At 41.9% G+C, this 24,290-nt stretch overlaps 1 protein-coding gene and 1 long non-coding RNA gene across 2 annotated transcripts in view; one reads left to right on the top strand and one right to left on the bottom strand.

Moving 5' to 3' along the window:
* The window catches only part of DNMBP (dynamin binding protein), a 114,506-nt gene that overhangs the window by 40,931 nt on the left and 49,285 nt on the right, over positions 1-24,290 (top strand). Inside the window, exon 4 of the mRNA XM_027960464.3 lies at positions 1,074-3,083. Coding sequence (XP_027816265.2) covers positions 1,074-3,083 — 2,010 coding nt within the window. The remainder of the gene's footprint in view (positions 1-1,073; positions 3,084-24,290) is intronic.
* LOC132658457 (uncharacterized) lies at positions 19,274-24,192 on the bottom strand. Its single transcript, XR_009598124.1, has 2 exons — positions 24,097-24,192; positions 19,274-22,580 (listed from the first exon to the last, which is right to left on the bottom strand). It is a non-coding gene; the product is annotated as an uncharacterized LOC132658457 (long non-coding RNA).

Below are 24,290 nucleotides of genomic sequence, written 5' to 3'. Positions count from 1 at the left end.
ACTGTTTAGTGTGTATTTTGTGACGATAGCTTGAAACAACAACATTGAAATTACTGATTATATTCAAAAACAAAGTCCTGATTACTTGAACACTCTTTTAAGATTTCATTATGATGTATTTTCAGGATAAGGATTGTTCAGGAGGGACTTTGAAGATTTCTTTCTTTGCTAACTTTTTATATTGAATATAACTTAATGTGAAAAATTAGATCAATCTATTCAAAGGCTTCTAGTGGAAATGAATATGTTCTCCATCATTTATAAATAAATCCAGTGGTACAAACTTGTTGATAGTAGCATTTCACAACCTTTTTGATCCTAGGATTCATTTACATTCTTGGAATTTTTGAGAACCTGAAGAGTACTTGCTTTTGTGAGTCTATTAATATTTACATTAGCTATTAAAGCTGAGAATTTTTTTAAATTATCAGTTTATTTTTTTAAATGCATATAACATGAATAACATTTTATGAAAAATAACTAGTTTCCTAAACAAAAAAAATTTATTGTGAATAGTAACATTTATTTACATTTTTCGCAGATGTCTTTAATATTTGGTTTAGTAGAAGAAATCTAGGGAATTTCTTGGTGGTCCAATAGGTAGGACTCTGTGCTTTCGCTGCTGAGGGTGCAAGTTCAATCCCTGGTCGAGGAACTAAGATCCTGCAAGCTATGCAGTACACTCAACAGTGTTTTAAAATTTTAATTTAAAAATAGAAGAAATCTAGATTCTTTTATTTGAATCAGTATTCAGTTTGCCACATTACATTGTTTTGGATGAAGTGAAAAAAAAAATAGTTTTAACCTCATAGACCCTCTGAAAGATTCTTAGGGATCCACCCCCAGGGTTTTGAGGACCACATTTTGGAAACCACAGGTTTACAGGAATATTCACTCTATTGTCACTAAATTGTCAAAAAGTGTTTATGCCCTGAAAACTCTAGGTTTACATTCCCTTGAATTTGGTAGGTGTTTAAGATGATGAATTGCACTATTACTTATACCACTTATACCACTGTCTTCCTGGGGTGATAACGGAAGTCATTATCTCTGCTTCTCTTTTCTTTCTTTAGGTGACCTAGTGATTCTCGATGGCACTCTCACTGGTGGCTGGCTGCAGGGCCGAAACTGCTGGGGTGCCCGGGGCTTCTTCCCATCCTCGTGTGTTAGGGAGCTCTGCCTTTCCTCACAGAGTCGGCAGTGGCACTCACAGAGTGCTCTTCTCCAGATTCCCGAATATTCCATGGGACAAGCCCGGGCGCTGATGGGACTTTCTGCCCAGCTGGATGAGGAGCTGGACTTCAGAGAAGGGGATGTGATTACCATTATTGGAATTCCTGAGCCAGGCTGGTTTGAAGGGGAACTAGAGGGTCGAAGAGGCATTTTCCCAGAAGGTTTTGTGGAGCTTTTGGGGCCACTGAGGACTGTGGATGAATCGGTCAGTTCTGGAAATTGTGATGACTGCATTAGTAACGGTGAAGTAGATACTGGTACAGGAGAAGAGAAGGAGCCAGAAGAGGACAGTGAGCAGCCGGGCACCTATGGAATTGCCCTCTACAGATTCCAGGCCCTGGAGCCAAATGAGCTGGATTTTGAAGTAGGTGATAAAATCCGAATCCTGGGCACGCTGGAAGATGGCTGGCTTGAAGGGTCACTGAAGGGCAGGACGGGCATCTTTCCTTACCGGTTTGTAAAGTTATGTCCTCAAACAAGGGTGGAGGAAACCGTGGATCTGTCACAGGAGAGCGACCTCACCAACATTCCTGACACACCTTTGGATTGTTCAGAGAACTCCTTAGAAGCAGAAGGAAACAGACATGAATTTCATGAGTATGAAGCAGAGAAGTCCAACTGTGTTATTTCTGAAACATCATCCGTTTCTACCCCGGAGCACCTGACTTCTGAGTGTGAAGAAAACAAACAGTCTTACTGGGACGCGGACCCCTCAGGAGGGCCCCCGAGAAGCCCAAGTGCGGGGCAGGAGGAGGTTTTTGTCCAATGTTCTTCCACGAAGGATCCTTCAGAGGTCGTCAATGGTGTTGCGTCCCAACCTCCAGTACCTTTTCATCCTGAATTGCAGAGAAACCAGTATTATTCTATGAGAGGAGGAAGCCACCCAAGCCCAGACCAATATTCTGACTCTCTTCCTCCAGAAGCAAGGACTCGAGACTACTCCAGCCTACCTCCCAGAAGAACTTCATACTCCCAGCCGAAAACCCTGCAGAAGCCAGGGCCACCTCTTCACAGTGCCTCTTCCCTCACTGCCTCCAGGGCAGTCAGACCCAGCCAGTTGAGCTCTCAGCTCCACGGCCTGGCAAGATGTGTGAAAAAGCACTGCACACCCAAAGAAAGTGCTTCCAGCTTTTGCTCCGCCCCAGACAGACCAGAGATGAAGCCTGGTCTGCAAGACAAGGCGCCTGCCCTGGAAGCTATGGCACGGTTCCAAGGAGAAGGCAGCACGGACCTGGATTCAAAGTTGACGCAACAACTGATAGAGTTTGAGAAGAGCTTGTCAGGGCCCTTCCCAGAACCCGATAAAATTTTGCGCCACTTTTCAATCATGGACTTTAACTCCGAAAAGGATATTTTCCGAGGTTCCTCGAAGCTAATGACTCAGCAGGAGTTGCCTGAAAGGAGAAAAGCTCTAAGGCCCCCACCACCCCGTCCCTGTACTCCAGCATCCACTCCTCACCATGTGCCAGGAGACCAGAACCTGAGACTGGATCCACCCCTGGCAGTGAGACCCTCTCGCCCAGCTCCGCTGCCTCCCTCAGCCCAGCAGAGAACAAATGCAGTACCCCCCAAGCTCTTAACCTGTAACCGTCCTGGCTGGGAGAGCCTAGAAAAGGAGGGCCCGGAGAATGTCGACAAGACTTTGGACCAAACTTCCCAGTGTCCCTTGGTCCTGGTGAAGATCCAGGAGATGGAACAGGACCTGGATATGTGCCGCAGGGCTCAGGAAGAGCTCAACTTACTGCTGGAGGAGAAGCAAGAGGAATCACTGAGGGCAGAGACCCTTCAGAATCTTGAGTTCTATGAGAATAACATTGAGAGTTTGAACATGGAACTCCAGCAACTTAGAGGTAAGTGATTAGAAGACAGTATATACTTGTTTCTTGATACCCTCAAGTCCAAATTACAGCCTACCCAAGTTTTTAGGGATATGTTACCATTTTTGATGGACAGCTAAGGAATAATTTGCTTTTTGTTTGTTTCTTTGGCTGCACCTTTGTTGCTGCGTGGCCTTTTCTCTAGTTTTGGCGGGCATGGGCGGGCATGGAATCTTCAGTTGTGGTACAGGGACTTCTCAGAGTGCAGGCTCTAGAGCATACGGGCTTCAGTTGTGGCTCCTGGGCTCTCAGCACAAGCTTAGTAGTTGTGGCGCACGGACTTAGTTGTATTCACCAGAATGCTGGTGTATTCTCCAGTTGTATTCACCAGACTGCCAGAAGAAATAATTTATAAAGTAGGAGAAGAGTGAGACAACAGCAACTGGTCTAGGGTCCAAGGAGAGCATGACTGCATGCCCTTTGGCATACGTGCTGGAAAGCTCTAAACCTGTATCTCCTTAAGAAAGTCAGTAATAAAAAGCACCCTATGGATCTAGGAGTTGCAGGATCCTAATAAATAAAAGCTGGGTGTTCCCTGGAAAAAGAAATGGCTACTCACTGCAGTATTCTTGCCTGGAGAATCCCAAGGATGGAGGAGTCTGGAGGGCTGCAGTCCATGGGGTCTCAAGAGTCAGACATGACCGAGCAACTTCACTTTCCTTTAGATCTCTAAAAGTGAATGAAAAAAAATAAAGTGAATAAAAAAAATCCAAGAAGAAAGAGTATTATTGGAAGACCAGAAACTGAGTAATTTTCTGAAAAATGGAAAGGAAATGGTTTACAGAAAGAAAGGAAACCTCTGTCTAAAATACGCTCAGGCAAGAATTGCTGTGCCAGTGGGCATAGTTCTGTGGGAACTCCAAAATCAGGGGTACGGCTCTGGGAGGGTGTCTGGGCTCTGGGAGGGAGCACTTGCAGGGTGATGTATTAGAGACCAGCCAGGTTACTGGACCCACAGGTTATCTGTGGCAGCAGCAACATTTGCTCTCAAGGTAAAGTACAAGGGTGAGCCCTTAGACATGTCCTCAAGAGGGCGTTCATTTGATATGAATAGCTGAACTCTTGGGGGAATGCCAGATTGCTTGATGACTTCCGAGGGCCTGAAAAGGAATCCTAAGGGAACGCTGGCTCAGTGCTATATCCTCAAAGATACAGCAAGCTTCAGATTCTCCATCACCTTCTATACATACAGTTTTTGAGATATACTTGTAAACCATTCTTGCATTAGATGTATAGGTGGCAGAACAAAACTCTCTCAAATTCCAGGTGTTAATAATTTCTCAATAATGATACTTTTTAGAATTAATAGTGTTCCAGAGAAATGTTATATTCAACATTCCAGTAATGGACTGGTACTAACAGATGAAACTGGTATTCTTTTTTTATTCCACTGACCTTTTTTTAAAAAATGTATTTATTTTATTTTTGGCTGCACTGAATCTTCATTGCTGTGCCAGGACTTTCTCTAGTTGGGGCAAGTGGGGCTGCTCTTCCTTGTGGTGCACAGGCTTAGTTGCTCTGTGCCACGTGGAATGTTGCCCAACCAGGGATTGAACTCGTGTTCCCTACATTGGCAGGCAGATTCTTAACCACTGGCCCACCAAGGAAGTCCTGTCCTTCTTTTTCAGAACTAATTTAATAATTCAGCTGTTTTTTTGTTTTTTTTTTTTTTTCAGTGCAATAAAAGACCCACAGTAGGTCTTAATCAGGAAGACTTTCCTTTATCTGACGCTACCATATACAATATTGGCAGTGTTACTGTTGAACTGATTGATTTTTAATAGGTGTATTATTTGTATCAATCGCTAATATGATGAAATTACTTATTTCTTGCAGTCACTGACAGTGCCTCTTCAGGTCACCTTTTTTTTGTCTTCATAAAAAAGTACATCCAACAATATAAGCAGTCCCTTGGAAGAGGCAGAAATTAATCAGTTTGAACACCAGCCTTTAACGCTCCAGTACAGTCCCATACAACCTCTAATCTTGAACTTTAAGGCATAAAATTTAAAACTTTCAAGAAGTTATGTATTTTTGGCAGGATTTGGTCTTCGTTGTCGCGTGTGGGCTTTCTCTAGTTGCGGCGAGTGGGGGCACTCTTCGTTGCAGTTCACAGCCTTCTCATTTCAGTGGCTTCTTCTCTTGTTGCTGAGCATCGGCTCTAGGGTGAGTGGGCTTCAGTAGCTGTGGCGCACAGGCTTAGTTGCTTCGCAGTATTTGGAATCTTCCCAGACCAGGGATTGAATGTCCCCTGCATTAGCAGATGAATTCCTAACCACTGGACCACGAGGGAAATCCTTAAAGAACTTTTGATATAGTTTTTGTCTAATCCTGATTAATATTTAGTTATTTATATAACCTCTCCATGACAATTTTAAGCCTAATGAGAAGATAGCTCATAAGAGATAGTGGGTGTGCTATTTCCCACGCACCTGGTGTGGTGTTCAACATGTAGTAGACTCAGTAAATACTTGATGAGTTGAATTGAGTTTAACTGAATGAAACTGAAGTTTCTGCTCTACCTTCCAGTGCTTTCGAAGATCTCCTACCTCCACTGTTTCTTTGAACTTGGACTACTAGGGGGCTAGGGACTATTGATGCCAAGATTCTGGTCTCCTTGTCAGATATAGTTAATAGTAGCAAAGTAGTCCAGTCGTGAGCCACCCCCAAAATTAGGTTATTAAAAAAAAAATTAGATTCTTTATAGCTATTGCTCCTTCTACTTCTTTTTTAAATAAGAAAATGAATGGGCAGATGCCTAGCTATGCTTATGGTAGGTATTTAATAGGAGTTTGAGAAATTAGAAAAAATATATTTAAGAAACACTTCTAATTGCAAGACTTAAATATAGGGAGAAGGGGTATGGCTTTATTTATTTGAACTGTAGTCAGCTGGGGGCTCTGGTTTGTGCTTGGTGGTTTTAGAGCAGAATATACATGACTATGGAGAAGGCAATGGCACCCCACTCCAGTACTCTTGCCTGAAAAATCCCATGGACGGAGGAGCCTGGTAGGTTGCAGTCCATGGGGTCGCCAAGAGTCGGACATGACTGAGTGACTTCACTTTCACTTTTCACTTTCATACATTGGAGAAGGAAATGGCAGCCCACTCCAGTGTTCTTGCCTGGAGAATCCCAGGGATGGGGGAGCCTGGTGGGCTGCCGTCTATGGGGTCGCACAGAGTCGGACACAACTGAAGTGACTTAGCAGTAGCATATATGACTATTTTGTTTACATTCAACTCCATTTTATGGGTATCAGTGTGAATCTAGTTAGACCAACAGGGAATACACTGAATGGATTCAATTTAAGTATAGGATGGTGTATGGATTTCCATGAGAGCTCACACAAATGTGTATAGCCTTTATACTATTCTTCATATTGCTCCTTTGTAAGACTCCGGAATTATGCAGTCATGAGGACTCATTTACTAGGAGCTCTATTTTTTTTTCCCCCTCAAATCTGATGTGTTACCTTTTATAGTTTTCTGTTTCTTGCAGGTATCTTTCAGCTTGGTTTTTATTTTCTTTACATATGGTAAGGAGAGTTGTTTTATAGTCTGCAGGGGATGACAAAGGATGAGATGGTTGGATGGCGTCACCAACTCAATGGCCATGAGTTTGAGTAAACTCCAGGAGTTGGTGATGCACAGGGACGCCAGGCGTGCTGCAGTCCATGGGTCGCAAAGTCGGACATGACTGAGTGACTGAACTGAACTGATGATAATTTCAGGGTATTAAGTCTTGCTGGGAGTGTTTTGAATGTCACATGGTTCTCATTCGTGTGGTCTGCACTCATCATGTGTCTGGTTACCTGTTTCTGTGTGCTAGTCATAGTGTTTGGAAAATATCAAGATCTGAGATGAATTAAGACATGCCTCCAGAGAGGATTTGCATTTATTTCTGTCAGGTGCTTGTGGTCAGCCAGTGTTTCCAAATTCCTGAAGGATAGTGATCGTGAGGTTCAGAAATAAGAAATTGGAATTCCTGGTAATTCCTAAAGTTATAAATTATTCTGTATTTTCTAAAAAAAAAAAAAAGGCTCTTTATATGTTCTTAATAATAGTGATAACTATAATAATTAATAGTGAACAATTTTTCTGTTAGGATTATTCTAAGAGTTTCAGAGATTTTATGTATATATATATGAAATAAATGCATGTGTTACTATTATGAACCAAAATATTAGATTATATATCTTAATGATGTGTAAAATTATTCTCTACCTGATAATAAACTTTGAAATATTTTTTACTTTTTACTTTAAAATAATTTTGGATTTGTAAAGAAGTTGCAGAAATAGTAGAGCTCCCATATGCTTTCACTCAGCTTCCCCTAACCCTAATATCTTACATAATCATAAAATATTGATATTTATCAAAATTAGAAAATTACCATAATAGGTATCTGATAATATAAAATATTAAAAGAAGGGAATATTTAAAAAATAAATGTTAAAAAGTTTAAAAACTATAAAATAATGCCACAGATATTTAATATTTAAAACTGATTTTTAAAACAAAATTTTAAATACACAAAGCATTAGTTACCCTATTTGATGGCTGATGGTATTGGTCTTTGTTTTATGACTGATATCTCAGACATAGAAAAAAGTTTCTGTTGATGTTGGTTGAATTGTTGAGTGTATCCAAAAACATCTTCGGTGGGGCCGTTAGGGTACATGTTGCTTTGCATAAGCTCATACTCTTTTTTTTTTTTTGGTAAAGACAGGTTTTCTTTTTTACTTTCTAGCAACTATATGTATTTATCTTTCTTAAGTTTTACTGAAGGAAATCAACAGTTGATTTGCAATGTTTTAATGCCTGCTGTGCAGCAAAATGATTCAGTTATTCATATATACATTCTTTCTTTCTTAAAAGATGTACAGCATTTTTAAAGACTTTATTGGATTTGTTATAATATTGCTTCTATTTTTTGGGGGGGGTTTTGGCCAAAAGGTGTGTGGGATCTTAGCTCTGCTACCAGGGATCGAATCCACACCCCTTGCATTGGAAAGTAAAATCTTAATGACTGGGCTGCCAAGGAAGTCCCTATTCTTTCTATTTATTAACAATTAAAATATTCTGTCTGGTTGCTATGATTTTGACTTTGCCATTGAAAGCAATATTGTTTTGCTGATTCAAATTTTAGACAATAAATTTGTGACCATATTCACATCTTTTAAAAAATTTTATTGAAATAGTATACAACATATTAATTTCATTGGAAAGACCCTGATGCTGAGAAAGATTGAAGACAAAAGAAGGGGATGGCAGAGAATGAGATGGTTAGATAGCATCAGTCTGTCAGTTCAATCTCTCAGTCATGTCCAACTCTTTGTGACCCCATGGACTGCAGCACTCTAGGCTTCCCTGTCCATCACCAACTCCTGAGCTTGCTCAAACTCATGTCCATTGAGTCGGTGATCCCATCCAACCATCTCATCCTCTGTCATCCACTTCTCCTCCTGCCTTCAATCTTTCCCAGCATCAGGGTCTTTTCCAGTGAGTCAGTTATTTGCATCTTTACAGCATCAGACTTTACTTCCATCGCCAGTCACATCCACAACTGGGTGCTTTTTGCTTTGGCTCTGTCTCTTCATTCTTTCTGGAGTTATTTCTCCACTGTTCTCCAGTAGCATATTGGGCATCTACCAACCTGGGTAGTTCATCTTTCAGTGTCCTATCTTTTGCCTTTTCATACTGTTCATGGGGTTCTCAAGGCAAGAATGCTGAAGTGGTTTGCCATTCCCTTCTCCAGCAGACCGCGTTTTGTCAGACCTCTCCACCATGACCCTTCTGTCTCGGGTGGCCCTACACTCATGGCTCATGGCTTGAATTAGACAAGGCTGTGGTCAGTGTGATCAGTTTGATTAGTTTTCTGTGATTGTGGTTTTATTATTTCATTTTTTTGCCTTTTCATACTATTCATGGGGTCCTCAAGGCAAGAATACTAAAGTGGTTTGCCATTCCCTTCTTCAGTGGACCACGTTTTGTCAGAACTCTCCACCATGACCCATCTGTCTTGGGTGGCCCTACACTCATGGCTCATGGCTTGAGTTAGAAAGGCTATGGTCCATGTGATCCATTTGATTAGTTGTCTATAATTGTGGTTTTCATTCTGTCTGCCCTCCGATGGCATCACTGACTCACTAGATAAGAATTTGAGCAAACTTAAGGAGATAGTGAAGGGCAAAGGAGCCTGGCATGCTACAGTCCATGTGGTTGCAAAGAGCTGGACATGACTTAGCCACTGAACAACAGCAGCAACAACATACCGCATAATAGTTCAGTATTAATATTTGCATCTCCTCTGCATTTCTTTTGTTAAAATACTTAAAAGAACTATAGTTTAAAATACTTAAATGAACAACAATCTGTAGCAAATACAAGCACTGGAAAAAACTTAGCAAATGTATTTGGCTAGAATTAAAATAATAGAGGGCTTCCTTGGTGGCCCAATGGTAAAGAACCCACCTGCCAATGCAGGAGATCCTGCATTGATCCCTGGGTCAGGAAGGTCCCCTGGAGCAGGAAATGGCAAGCCACTCCAGTATTCTTAGCTGGAAAATCCCATGGACAGAGGAGCCTGGCAGGCTACTGTCCACGAGGTTGCAAAAGAGTTGGACATTGCTTATCTACTAAACAACAACAAAATAATAGAATGTTTGCCTCTGAGCAAGATTTAACACTGCATAGAATCATGAGTCAGACTTGCCAATTTAAGGACTTAATTTGCTTCTGAAGTTTTATATTTCTTGGACTATCACTTACAAGGCTTATATAAAATATACTGTGCGAATAAGCTTATTAATATTTATTTTACTTGCAAGAGTGACTCATTGTTAGCACACAGGGCCATTGAAACACACGAGCTTTATAAATACATTCATAACATAGCAACGGCTACGAACAATACTAACTGATAGATCCTGATCACTTTTCTTTGTACTGTTGTCCCGGTCAACCTTAATCTTTACTCTGTGTTCAGCACTTCTGCTTGTGGGCTTCCCTAGTAGCTCAGTGATAAAGAATCCACCTGCAATATAGGAGATGTTTGATCCATGGGTCTGGAAGATCCCCTGGAGAGGGAAATGCAGCCTTCTCCACTATTCTTACCTGGAAAATCCCGTGGACAGAGAAACTTGGCAGGCTACAGTCCATGGGGTCGCAGAAGAGTCGAACGTGACATTTTCTGTGTTGCAAAAGCAACTTGACATTGGTTGTTGTTCAGTCACTAAGTCATGTCTGATTCTTTGTGACCCCGTGGACTGTAGCATGCCAGACTTCCCTGTCCTTCGCTATCTCTTGGGAGTTTGCTCAAAGTCATGTCCATTGAGTCAGTGATGCTATTCAACCATCTCATCTTCTGTTATCCCCTTCTCCTCCTGCCCTCAATCTTTCCCAGCATCAAGGTCTTTTCAAATGAGTCAATACTTCCCATCAGGTGACCAAAGTATTGGAAGCTCAGCTTCAACATCAGTCCTTCCAGTGAATATTCAAGGGTGCTTTCCTTTAGGATCGACTCATTTGATCTCCTTGCAGTCCCAGGGACTCTCAAGAGTCTTCTCCAGGACCACAGTTCAAAAGCATCAGTTCTTCTGTGCTCAGCCTTCTTTATGGTTGAACTCCCCCATCCGTACATGACTACTGGAAAAACCATAGCTATATGAACCTTTGTCACCAAAGTGATGTCTCTGCTTTTTAATATGCTGTCTAGTTTTGTCATAGCTTTTCTTCCAAGGAGCAAAGTGTTCTTTAATTTCATGGCTGCAGTCACCGTCTGCAGTGATTTTGGAACCCAAGAAGATAAAGTCTCTCACTGTTTCCACTTTTTCCCCATCTATTTGCCATGAAGTGAGGAACCAGACACCATGATCTCAGTTTTGGGAATGTTGAGTGTTAGACCAGCTTTTTCACTGTCCTCTTTCACCTTCATCAAAAGGCTCTTTAGTTCCCCTTTGCTTTCTGCCATTAGGGTGGTATCATCTGCATATTTCTCCCAGCAATCTTGATTCCAACTTGTGATTCATTCAAGTAGGCATTTCGCATGATGTACTCTGCATAAAAGTTACATGAGCAGGGTGACAATATATAGCCTTGATGTATGTACTCCTTTCCCAATTTTGAACCAGTCCGTTTTTCCCTATCTGGTTCTAACTGTTGCTTCTTGACCTGCATACAGATTTCTCAGGAGGCAGGTAAGGTGGTCTGGTATTCTCATCTCTTTCAGAAGTTTCCACAGTGTTGTGATCTCACAGTCAAAGGCTTCAGCTTAGTGAAACAGAAGTAGATGTTTTTCTGGAATTCTCTTGCCTTTTTTTTTTTTTTTAATGATCCAGTGGATGTTGGCAATTTGATCTCTGGTTCCTCTGCATTTTCTAAAAGCAACTTGAACATCTGAAAGTTCTTGGTTCATATACTACTGAAGCCTAGCTTGAAGGGTTTTGAGCACTACCTTGCTAGCATGTGAAATAATTGTGCAGTAGTTTGAACATTCTTTGATGTTGTCCTTTGGGATTGGAATGAAAACTGACTTTTTCCCGACCTGTGACCAACTGCTAAGTTTTCCAAATTTGCTGACATATTGAGGGCAGGACTTTCACAACATCATCCTTCAGGATTTGAAATAGCTGAACTGGAATTCCATCACCTCCACTAGCTTTGTTCATAGTAATGCTTTCTATGGCCCACTTGACTTCACATTCCAGGATGTCTGGCTCTAGGTGAGTGACCACACCATTCTGGTTATCCAGGCCATTAAGACCTTTTTTGTACAGTTCTTCTGTGTATTCTTGCTACCTCTTCCTAATCTCTTCTGCTTCTGTTAGGTCCTTGCCATGTCTGTCCTTTATTGAGCCCATCTTTGCATGAAATGTTCCCTTGGTATCTCCAGTTTTCTTGAGGAGATCTCTAGTCTCTCCCATCTGTTGTTTTCCTCTCTTTCTTTGCATTGTTCACTTAAGAAGGCTTTCTTATCTCTCCTTGCTTTTGTCTGGAACTCTGCATTCAGTTGGATATATACAGGGTAGAACATTAGGAGCCATATTTGTGAGTATAGTGTATTGAGGAATGACATGTTATAGTGGACTTTAGGATGGTGTCAGGTCAATCACTTATTCATTCAGCAGATGTTGGTGCCAGGCACTGTGTTAAGGACAAGATACATAGTAACAAACGTAGATGTTTTGTCTGCTTCCCAGGAGGTTCTGGTCAAGTGAGTTGCTAATTAATAATTTAAGTCCACATCTAAAACACAGTACCAAGAGTTCCTTGGTTGTTTAGTGGTTAGGATTCTGGGCTTTCACTGCTGTTGTCCAGGTTCAATCCCTGGTCAAGGAACCGCGATTCCACAAGCCACGTGTCATGGTCAAAAGAAAACCAAAATAGAACAGCAGCAACAAAAAAGGGTACCTTCAAATCTGATAGTTTGACTTCTGAAGCAGTAGAAATATTCAGTGTTAGTCCAAAATTTCAGATTTCCCTCTATATGTTTCTTTTAGAAACATTGATTAGGACTACATCCTGTGGCCTTGAGAGAATCCCATTTGAACGTATCATAGTTCTTTTCTACCTCTAGGAGAGGTGCGCATGCTTGAATTTGTCAGGGTTGTACATTCATTTCTTTACTCAGCAAGTATTTCTTGAGCACATACTGTGAACCAGGCACTGGCTATACACTGATCAGTAGAAAGGATATGGTAGTATCATCCATATTTCTGTATCTTTGAGACTCTAGTGAGCATACTGATATTGACCTGTGTTTATCACACTGTCGGTCTCTCTAGCTGCCTTCGAATCATGGCTATAGTTACTTTTTATGTGGGCCATGACCTGTTTATCTAAATCAGTGCAGTGGATGATAATTTGTAGAGTTAGCCTCTTCCATTCGGAATCTTGCTCCTAAACTTCTCCCTTTAAGGTAATAGTAAGAGGAGGGTTGACCAGAGACTGTCAGGGTGATTTTTAGTTTGAATTTTAGACTGTTGCATAGGTGGCGCTTTGTTGTTCAGTCACTGAGTCATGTCCGACTCTTTGTGACTCCGTGCACTGCAGCACACCGGGCTTCCCTGTCCTTCACAGGTGGCGCTAGTGGTCAAGAATCTGCCTGCCAGTGCAGGAGATGAGAGAGATGCAGATTGGATCCCTAGGTTGGGAAGATCCCCTAGAGGAGGAAATGGCAAACCACTCCAGTATTGTTGCCTGGAAAATTCCACGGACAGAGGTTCCTGATGGGCTGCAGTCCATGGGGTTGCAGAGAGTTGGACACACGCACACGTCTCACACATTATGTCAGAATATGTTTTTCAGAAAAGTAATGTTTTCAGCAAGATATTGGGTGAGATTTAATATCCACTAAAGAGAGTCATTAGGTTTAGAGAATGATCAATATGCAATAATAACCTTTGTACACTGAAGTGATAAGTAATATTCCAGACAGGTTTTTAAAACTTAAAAGTATAGTTTTTCTACGTATAGAAGCAATTTATTATTCTGAAGACTTCTTGGAATGCCTCAGTTGTAAGAATTCTTAAACTAGTAAAAGATAGAGTTTTAAAGCTAAGGCATTTTGTAGTCTTTCAAGATATAAATGTTTTTGTAAAAGAAATAATGATTTTTCTTTCTAGTTTGTCAGACATAATTAAAAAAACAAATAGTATCCTCAGCTTGTGTAACATCTAGTTTAGGGTGTTGGTTCAGTAAAAATTAGCTCAGTTACTTACAATGGATTTTTTTTCTTGGTATGAAACAGCGACCATAGTCAGAAGCCGTTTGGGGTCTGTGATTCAGGACAGAAGCTAGTTTCCTTTTAGGATAGATGGTTTAATATCGGTCAAGATATGTAGCTGGAAATGGTAAATTTAGTTATAATTAGCCTGTGAATCACTGTTTTTTGCAGTTTGTAGTGTAGGTTTGTGAACATTTCCTCACCCTCCGCACCAGGCAGCTCCAGGGTTTTAGATTTCATCCAGGCTTTGCAGCACTTGGTAAAAGGACCCGCCTCCTGCCGCAGCCAAAAGCGTTCCTGCTGCCACTGGCTAGTTACCTGAGTGTGTGGACTCCTGTGTTTACTTTATCAGATGTATTCAACAGCAAGACCCCAAAGAGGAAGGACTCTAGGGCAGTAATTTATTCAATAAATATGGTTGAGCTTCTACTGTACTCCAGGCAGGGTTCTAGAGTTACAGCAGCGATCTCTGCCCCCTTGGGGAGACAATAAGTAAAAATATGTGTATTATTAGAAGGCGAAAGAACCTATAGAATCAGGGAAAATCTCAATGAAAAGTGACTTTTTTACTCATTAAGTGTTTCTTGAGCCCATACTGTGATCCGGCACTGGGTATACACTGATTAATAAAAAAGATATAGTAGTATCATTCATATTTGTGTATGTTTGGAACTCTAGTGATCATACTGATACTGACCTGTGTTTATTATCCTTTCTGTCTGTCTAGCTGCCTTTGAGTCATAGCTGTAGTTACTTTCCATATCGGCCATGACCCTGTTTATCTAAATCAGTGCAGTGCATGGTAATTTGTAAAGTTAGCCTCTTCCGCATCTGGAAGAATCTTTCTCCTAAATGTCTCCTCTTAAGGTAATGCCTTAAGGCTTTGAATGAATATCTGAAAGATTGTAGGGAGCCAGCCAAGCCATTTTGGGGTTAGGGTTGTTTTTTTCAGGCAGCTAGAATAGCAAGTATGAGAATATGCCTGGTGTTTGAGGAATAGCAAGGAGGCCGGTTTAGCAAAGGTGTGGGCTTTGAAAGCCCATCATTCAAAGTGGAGAAGCCCCAGGACGGTTCTGAGCAGGGGAGCAAAATGATGTGACTTAGAACTTGATAGAGTCACTTTGGCTGCAGTGTTGAGAATAGACAGTAGATAGAGATACAAGGGCAGAAGCAGAGAGACCAGTTAGGAGGCTACTGCAGTGATCTAGGCAAGAGGTGATGTAGCTTGGGCCAGGATGGTAGAGTGGGGATGAGGAAAGTGCTCAGTTATTTTGAGCATCATATACTGATATAAGGTATATTTGAGTTGGCGCCAGTAGGAGTTGCTAGTGAATTGGATATGAGGTGAATGAAATGAGGACGACGCTGAGGTTGAGCAACTGGAAGGACTGGAGTTGCCAGTAATTTCTCAATTAATGGTGAAGAATGCAGGAGACTCTGGTTGGTGGGGGAGGTGGGACAGGGCAGAGGTCAACTGCACAATTCGATGTAGAAGCCAGAGTTCAGAGGAGTTGAGCCTGGAGACATAAATTTGGGACCAATTTTGAGAGCACATAGACATAAATTTCTGTTCAGTTCATTACCTAAGTCGTGTCTGACTCTGCAACCCCATGAACCACAGCATGCCTGGCCTCCCTGTCCATCACCGACTGCCAGAGTCTACTCAAACCCATGTCCATTGAGCCGGTGATGCCCTCCAACCATCTCATCCTCTGTCATCCCCTTCTCCTCCTGCCCTCAATCTTTCCCAGCATCAGGGTCTTTTCAGATGAGTCAGCTCTTCCCATCAGGTGGCCAAAGTATTGGAGTTTCAGCATCAACCTTGTTCCTTCCAATGAACACCCAGGACTGATCTCCTTTAGGATGGACTGGTTGGATCTCCTTGCAGTCCAAGGGACTCTCAAGAGTCTTTTCCAACACCACAGTTCAAAAGCATCAGTTCTTCGGTGCTCAGCTTTCTTTAGAGTCCAACGCTCACATCCATACATGACCACTGGAAAAACCATAGCCTTGACTAGATGGACCTTTGTTGACAAAGTAATGTCTCTGCTTTTTAATATGCTGTGTAGGTTGGTCATACCTTTCCTTCTATAGAGTAAGCGTCTTTTAATTTCATGGCTGCAGTCACCATCTGCAGTGATTTTGGAGCCCCGAAAAATAAAGTCAGCCACTGTTTCCACTGTTTCCCATCCATTTGCCATGAAGTGATGGAACTGGATGCCATGATCTTAGTTTTCTGAATAAGCCAACTTTTTCACTCCTCTTTCACTTTCATCAAGAGGCCCTTTAGTTCTTTACTTTCTGCCATAAGGGTGGTGTCATCTGCATATCTGAGGTTATTGATATTTCTCCTGGCAATCTTGATTCCAGCTTGTGTTTCTTCCAGTCCAGGGTTTCTCATGATGTACTCTGCATATGAGTTAAATAAGCAGGGTGACAGTATACAGCCTTGACATACTCATTTTGCTGGTTGGAACCAGTCTGTTGTTCCATGTCCAGTTCTAACTGTTGCTTCCTGACCAGCATACAGGTTTCTTAAGAGGCAGGTCAGGTGGTCTGATATTCCCATCTCTTTCAGAATTTTCCACAGTTTCTTGTGATCCACACAGTCAAAGGCTTTGGCATAGTCAATAAAGCAGAAATAGGTGTTTTTCTGGAACTCTTGCTTTTTGATGATCCAGCAGATATTGGCAATTTGATCTCTGGTTCCTCTGCCTTTTCTAAAACCAGCTTGAACATCTGGAAGTTCATGGTTCACGTATTGCTGAAGCCTGGCTTGGAGAATTTTGAGCAATCCTGTTAGCACATAGACATTATTTAAAGCCATTATATTTAATGAGATTAAAGAAAAAAGTATAGATAGAGAAAAAGAGAAGAGGCCTAAGGAGTGAGCGGTCTGGAAGATAGGAACTGAAATGGTGACGTTGGAGCTGGTGATAGGAACTGAATGGTGACAGAAATTATAATTAATTGAGGGCTGATTCTTTGTTGAACAATGTGCAAGGCGCTTTTATATGCTTTTCCAGTTCCCAGAATTGTCCACATCTGATAGATGAGAGAACCGAAGTTTGCCCACGTGTCTTACGCTGGTAAGTGAGAGAGCTGGGATCCAGACCCAGGCGGGCTGCATTGTGCAGCCTTCTGTGCTTCCTTACTGAGCCACCCTGTATTGCCAGCGTGTGGAGACTTAGGAGTGGCAGCTTGACATCTGAGAGTGGGTGGTAGGGAACAACACTTGGAAAACTCAGATCTACAAGTGCTCAAGGTGGGGGGAGCCCGACTGACTCTCGACAACTTACTTCCAAATAATTTATACCGCATATGATAATATACATGTTTCAGTGCCATTCTCCCAAACCACCCCGCCCACGCCCTCTCCCACCGAGTCCAAAAGACTGTTCTCTACATCTGTGTCTCTTCTGCTGTCTCGCATACAGGGTTATCATTACCATCTTTCTAAATTCCATATATATGTGTTAGTATACTGTATCAGTGTTTTTCTTTCTGGCTTACTTCACTCTGTATAATAGGCTCCAGTTTCATCCACCTCATTAGAACTGATTCAAATGTATTTTTTTAATGGCTGAGTAATATTCCATTGGGTATATGTACCACAGCTTTCTTGTCCATTTGTCTGCTGATAGACAGCTAGGTTGCTTCCATGTCCTAGCTATTATTAAAAATATATATATTATCATATGTGAAACGAATTACCAGATCAGGATGGGGAACACATGTACACTCGTGGCAGATTCATGTCAATGTATGGCAAAGCCACTACAATATTGTAAAGTAATTAGCCTCCAATTAAAAGAAATATATTTATATTAAAAATAAATTAATTAAAATTTATGCCAGACGTTTTTTAGTACTCTCATCTGTTGAAAACTATTTGTTAAATTACGCATATCTATGGATTTAAGAGCACATATGTATGTATATATATAAATATTTAATCCTTCCTCACAGATATACTTTTGACTGGTAGCTTATCATGAAGTTACTTAAGTTTTACTCCCAGATTCTTTTTCTCTCTGTGTCTTCTTCCTGTCTCCCAGACAGTTGTCTTTTAATTAGTTCATAATCTCTTCCTTTACTGGGGAATTTACTTTTTAATCTTAGATCTCTGTCTTCTTCATTTCCAGATCCTCTCTTCCCACATAGCTGGAGGCTGCAGCTGTATTGATACCCCTTGAGTTTCTTTAACCTTAATGATAGGATCTTCTTTACAACTCCTCCTGATTAACCCTTAGGCTGAAGGGCAGCTGAACTAAGAATGGAGACCACATTCCTAGTCTAGGAGTTCTTGAGTTCCTGCTGTGTGCTAGGCGTGGGGCATGCTAAGTCACTTCAGTCGTGTCCCACTCTTTGTGACCCTATGGACTGTAGCCACCAGGCTCCTCTCTCCCTGGGATTCTCCAGGCAAAAATACTGGAGTAGGTTGCCATGCCCTACCTCCAGGGGATCTTCCCGACCCAGGGATCGAACCCAAGTCTCTTAGGTTTCCTGCATTGGCAGACAGGCTCTCTACCACTAGTGCCACCTGGGAAGCCCATGCTAGGTACTTGGGTACAAAGGAGAAGACCTGGGACAGCCACTGTTTAGAAATATGCAAGACTAGGGAGATAAATCAGCAAAGGAAAAGGAGCAGCCAGTCAAGTGAAGGAAGCTCTTCAAGAAAGAGAAAGTGACTGTGTCCAAAAGCTACTTAGAGGCCAAGTGAGGTGAGTTCCAAGAATGGCCATTGGATTGGATGACCTTGTCAAGAGCAGTTTCAGTACCGTGATAACAAAGGGATAAAAGCCTTATTGTGTGTGGTAGTCGCTCAGTCGTGTCCGACTCCTTGTGACCCCATGGACTGTAGCCTGCCAGGCTCCTCTGTCCATGGGATTTCCCAGGCAAGAATACTGGAGTGGGTTGCCATTTCCTTCTCCAGGGATCTTCCCAACCTGGGCATTCAACCCGGGTCTCCCGCACTGTGGGCTGAGAGGTAAGGAAATAGAAGCATTGAGTATTTGCTTGCTCAAAAGTCTTTCAGAGCAGAAGTATGCTATAAAGGAAAGCAAAGAAATGGGGTAGCACCTGGAGGCAGCATTGGACTGAGGAGCCAAACAGATGTTTGTAGGGTGGGAAACATTCACAGGCTTATGAGACTGGTGGTTAGAGTGGGCACACTGAAGAGGTCGTGGTGGTGGCGGTAGCTAATTGCTGGAACAAAGTCTTTGAGGGTCAGGCGGGAGTGGGAGCAGTGAACCAACAGAGATTGGCCTGTTGGATCAGAGCAGAGACAGTTCTTCCATTCTAACAAGAGGGAAGGCAGAACAGATGGGTATAGATGCAAGTAGGATGGTGGATTTGATGATGAAAAGATGAAGAAACAGGCTTAGTAACTTTCCTAAGATGACACAGCTAGTAAGTGGCAGAGTCAGGATTTAAAAAAAAAAAAGCACAGCCTGTGCTTTTAACCTGTGAGTGCTCCTGCCCTCTGCCTTGATAGAATCTAGCCTGTGCCCAATGGATATGACCTTATCAACTCATAGAGCCTGGGAGTACCTCCTGTGTGAGCCAGTATAGAGCTGCATTGGAGATTGGACATGACCCTTGCCCTCAGGCTTTCAGTGTAATAAAAGGAGATAAACAAGTATAATAAAGTAACAGGTAAGATGAGAGGGATGTTTGCCTGGTGCTCTGAAAAATAGCAAGAACTATGGGAATCCCGAGAGTGTCCTTAGGGTAGAGTCTTAGAAAGTGAGGAGAAGTTGATCATCAGGCTGGAGGAACCTTGTGGACAGTTACAGAGAGATTGTGGAAAGTTAGGGTGATTACTTTTTCTTCCTAGGTTTTTTGTGTTTTTTTTTTTAAGCCATCTCCTCCCTTTTGTTCCTTTGCCTTTTCTATGCTTTGTGTCTCTTCTCTCATCCTCTAAATCCTGCTACCCCACTATCACTTCTAGTGTCATGCTCACAGAATTTTTGTCAACAGAGGGACATTGTAGCTGATCACCCACCCTCTGTGTGTGTGTAAGTCGTTTAGTCGTGTCCAACTCTTTGCGACCCCATGGACTGTAGCCCACAAGGCTCCTCTGTCCACAGTGTTCTCCAGGCAAGAATACTGGAATGGTTTGCCGTTCCCTTTTCCAGGTCATCTTCCCAACCCAGGGACTGAACCCAGGTCTCCCAAGTTGCAGGCAGATTGTTTACTGTCTAAGCCACTAGGGAAGCCCTCAGTAACAACAAGCATCACGGCAGAGTGCTGCTCTAGGCTTTTGGAAAGAGCCTGTGGAATGTGACTGTTGCGTCAAATGGAAGGGAGGATAACTATCTGTAAGATTGTATTTCACCAGTAGGACTGGAATTGAGAAAAATGGGAAAGTTATTCTCCTCATCCCCTTGGGCTACATTTCTTTGCACACAGATTTATCACATGAGAAGAGCAATCCATTCACAACTTTTGATTAGTTCTGGGTCATTGTAGTGAGGTAAAGCTGAGACAGTTTACATTTTTATGCAAACTGTATCTTTAAAGTCCTAAAGGCAGTAGAGCTTGGAAAGAGGGAGTAAGGATGGGAGAAGGGAGCCCTTTTATTATAACCAGCTATTCACTCTTCACTCATCCACAGATCATTTCTTTTTACCTTCATATAACTAGTAGTCGTCTCACTTGTAATTTATCCTCTTTTATTTATTCTCCTGGTTGATTTACTAGGCCTATTTCTCATCATGCTAGCTTTATGGAAGACTTGAAGTTGCTAAAAGGAACTTTTCCATTTCCATAACAGGGAAAGATAAATCTTTACTTTTCACTTTTGCTTAGAAATAAGTAAGATCACAGAAGTTTAGATTTAAAGTGGCAGAGAAATTATTAACTTCCTCATTTTACACATAAGAAAACTGACAGCCAGAGAAATTAAGCATAGCTATAAACTGGTTATCAGCCAAAATTGAACTTCTGGAAGCTAGCTGCCCTAATTCCTCATCTCATGCGCCCTCTTTTACACTGTCACTCTGCATAACTCATAGTCAAAGCTGTCCTCCTAAATGATGTCATCCTGGTGGTTTGTGAACAGAATCACAATCTTTATTGGGTTTAGGCAGGAGGTTTTAGATGATTGAGTCGCAAGTACTGGACAGTCTTTCTGTTAGTCTGCTGGCGTGGGTGTTCGTTTCAGTTGGGTGTTGGGGGTCAACACTCAGGCAGGGTAAGAGTAAGCCAGGACTGAAGACAGAGAGGGGATGGCTTTGTGGTGCATGGGGTGGAGTGTCTGCACTCACCTTGGCAGTGATAGAGTGTGAATTAGACCATGATAGAGTGTGCTTGTTTGCTTACTCGGTTCGAGGGAAATGAAAATTTTCCTATGTTTTTGAGATACTCCTCTTAGTCTAGTGCCACAAAGTCACACAGATCTGGGTTTAAATTATGGCCCCTCCTTCTACTGGTTTCTGTGATCTTGGACAGGTTTTTCAAAATCTCAGAGATTCTTTATCTGTAGTAAAATAAAAATAATACAATATCCTCCTTATAGTTAGTGAAGATCAAAGAATGTTTATGTCAGCTTCCTAGTCCTCATCCTGGTCTTGGCCCATAAAACACACTTGACAGTATGGCAGCTGCCAGGGCTGTTGCTGCTACTGCAACAGAACAAAAGAGCAAAAAACTTTGCATGAAAGTCAGATTTAACAATCTAGAGGTTAATTCTGTTAGTATAGAATCCAGAGATGTATCACAGTACATTCAGTATTTCAGGAAAGGAAAAGGAGTTTCAAGGAAAACAGAACATGGATTTTTAAAACTGAAGCAATCAAGGATGTCATTGGGGCCAACTGCCTCGTTTTATAAATGGGTAGGTTGAGTCCCAGAGAGAATAAGTAGTTTATCCAAGGGTTCAGTTCAGTTGCTCAGTCGTTTCTGACTCTTTGCAACCCCATGGACTGCAGCACGCCTGGCTTCCCTGTCCATCACCAACTCCTGGAGCTTACTCAAACTCATGTCCATTAAGTCAGTGATGCCATCTAACCATCTCATCCTCTGTCGTCCCCTTCTCCTCCCACCATCAATCTTTCCCAGCATCAGGGTCTTTTCCAGTGAGTCAGTTCTTCACATCAGATGGCCAAAATATTGGAGTTTCAGCTTCAGCATCAGTTCTTCCAATGAATATTCAGGAGTGATTTCCTTTAGGATGGACTGGTTGGATCTCCTTGCAGTCCAAGGGACTCTCAAGGGTCTTCTCCAACACCACAGTTCAAAAGCATCTGTTCTTTGGCGTTCAGCTTAAGAAAGATAAAGATATAGTCCAATTCTCACATTCACACATGACTACTGGAAAAACCATAGCTTTGATTAGATGGACCTTTGTTGGCAAAGTAATGTCTCTGCTTTTAATATGCTGTCTAGGTTGGTCATAAATTTTCTTCCAAGGGGCAAGAGTCTTTTAATTTCATGGCTACAGTCACCATCTGCAGTGATTTTGGAGCTCAAAAAAGTAAAGTCTCTCACTGTTTCCATTGTTTCCCCATCTATTTGCCATGAAGTGATGGGACCAGATGCCATGATCTTAGTTTTCTGAGTGTTAAGTTTTAAGCCAACTTTTTCACTCTCCTCTTTCACTTTCATCAAGAGGCTTTTTAGTTCTTCACTTTTTGCCATAAGGGTGGTGTCGTCTGCATATCTGAGGTTATTGGTATTTCTCCCAGCAATCTTGATTCCAGCTTGTACTTCATCCAGCCCAGCATTTCTCATGATCTACTCTGCATGTAAGTAAAATAAGCAGGGTGACAATATACAGCCTTGACTGCTCCTTTCCTTATATGGAACCAGTTTGTTTATCCAAGAGTAAACATCTAATTATTGACAAAGCTTATAACCCTGGTCTCCTTAGGGTTCTTTATATTGTTTCACAAATAGGGTTTAGATAAAAGTTCAAGGACACTTAATAGATAACCATAGGTGAAAGTGTAATCTTACTAAAGACTCTCTTAGCATATCACTGTCTTTCTGAGAACCCTTCAATGACCCTTCATTATTCATTAAATAAAAGAAGTGGCATCAGTCCTTTCAGATCTGCCTGAACCTACCCCTCAAGCATGATCCTTGTTACTTTTTCCACACGTGGTACCCTTCAAACTGTTCCCCCTTTCCTAGTTTCCCATGTGTGGAAAGTCTTTGGAAACCCTACTTTTACTTGAAAGCACAGCTCAAACACTACTGCTGTGAAACTGCAGTTGCCCCACCAGAGACTCTGCTTTTTGCCATCACCATTTGTGTTTGTTACGGTGCTTTTCAACTCCAGTCATACTTTATAGTGTGTTGCTCCTGCATCATAAGAGAGACTAACTTCATCCTTTTCTCTTCCACAGTGCTTCACATAAAATAATCTGTTATTGGATGAATTAAAAATGGTGTTTTTATACCCACCTTTCTGATTTCCAGTCTCACTCTCCAGTTCCTAAGTATGCTACATGAATTAGGTGGAAAAGAGATTTAGGAGATGAATGAGTTTTTTGAAATATATAATTTATTTATTTGGTTGCACTGGTCTTTGTTGCGGAGAGCAGGGGCTACTCTTCATTCCAGTGTGCAGGCCTCTCATTGCAGTGGCCCCTCTTGTTATAGAGCACAGGCTTTAGGCTCTTGGGCTTCAGTAGTTGCAGCGTGCAAGCTCACTAGTTGTGGCTTGAAGGCTCTAGAGCATAAGCCCAGTATCTGTGGCACACGGGCTTAATTGCTCTGTGGCCTGTGGGATCTCCCCAGATTAGGGACTGAACCCACATCCCCTGCATTGGCAGCAGATTCCCGTCTACTGTGCCACCAGGGAAGTCCCAGAAGATGAATGGTTTTGATGCTTCTCTGGCATGACAAGTGTCAAAGAAAATGTGAAAGCATACATAACTGTATTCCTCTGGGGAAGAGTTTTTACACTATAAAATTACCCACACACCAAATCGGAATAAAAGATGTACTTTTTCTTCCTTGAGTGGGATAGCCAATGTGTCTGTGGACAGGAGCTTGAACAGCTTGTGATTTGAGTATACACTAACTGGTAACCTGAATCCCATAAAAGCAAAGCTCTGAAAGGCGGAAGAGTCCTGCCTCTAACTAAAGAGAAGGGCGTCCTGAAGAGTTTCAGACATCCAAGGAGTTAAGCCAGACTCAGAGGACGGGCAGTGGAGGTCCAGTTTGCGCTGCACATGAAAGCATTTATTCATAGCCCTGATTGATTACTAAAGGATTAAAGAGGCAGATGAAAGTGTTACATGATCTTACCTTGGGCTGTTAGAGGGGGCTGTTTGTCTTTCACTCTGCTTTTTCTGCAAAGCCTTTAGAGCAGCAGAATGCTTCTGCCCTCAGCTCATAAAGCAGTCAAGCCAGTTTGACCAGCTTGAAGGAAACTGCCAACTCCAATCACGAGAACGCTAGTTACTAATTACCTTCAGGGCTCCGTGGGGAAAGCTAGAGCA

This window comes from Ovis aries, chromosome 22, assembly GCF_016772045.2.
Source record: "Ovis aries strain OAR_USU_Benz2616 breed Rambouillet chromosome 22, ARS-UI_Ramb_v3.0, whole genome shotgun sequence".
In the NCBI taxonomy this organism is placed as follows: domain Eukaryota; kingdom Metazoa; phylum Chordata; class Mammalia; order Artiodactyla; family Bovidae; genus Ovis; species Ovis aries.
Note: the sequence above shows the minus strand (reverse complement) of the source record. Positions and strands in the feature narration are given on the sequence as shown.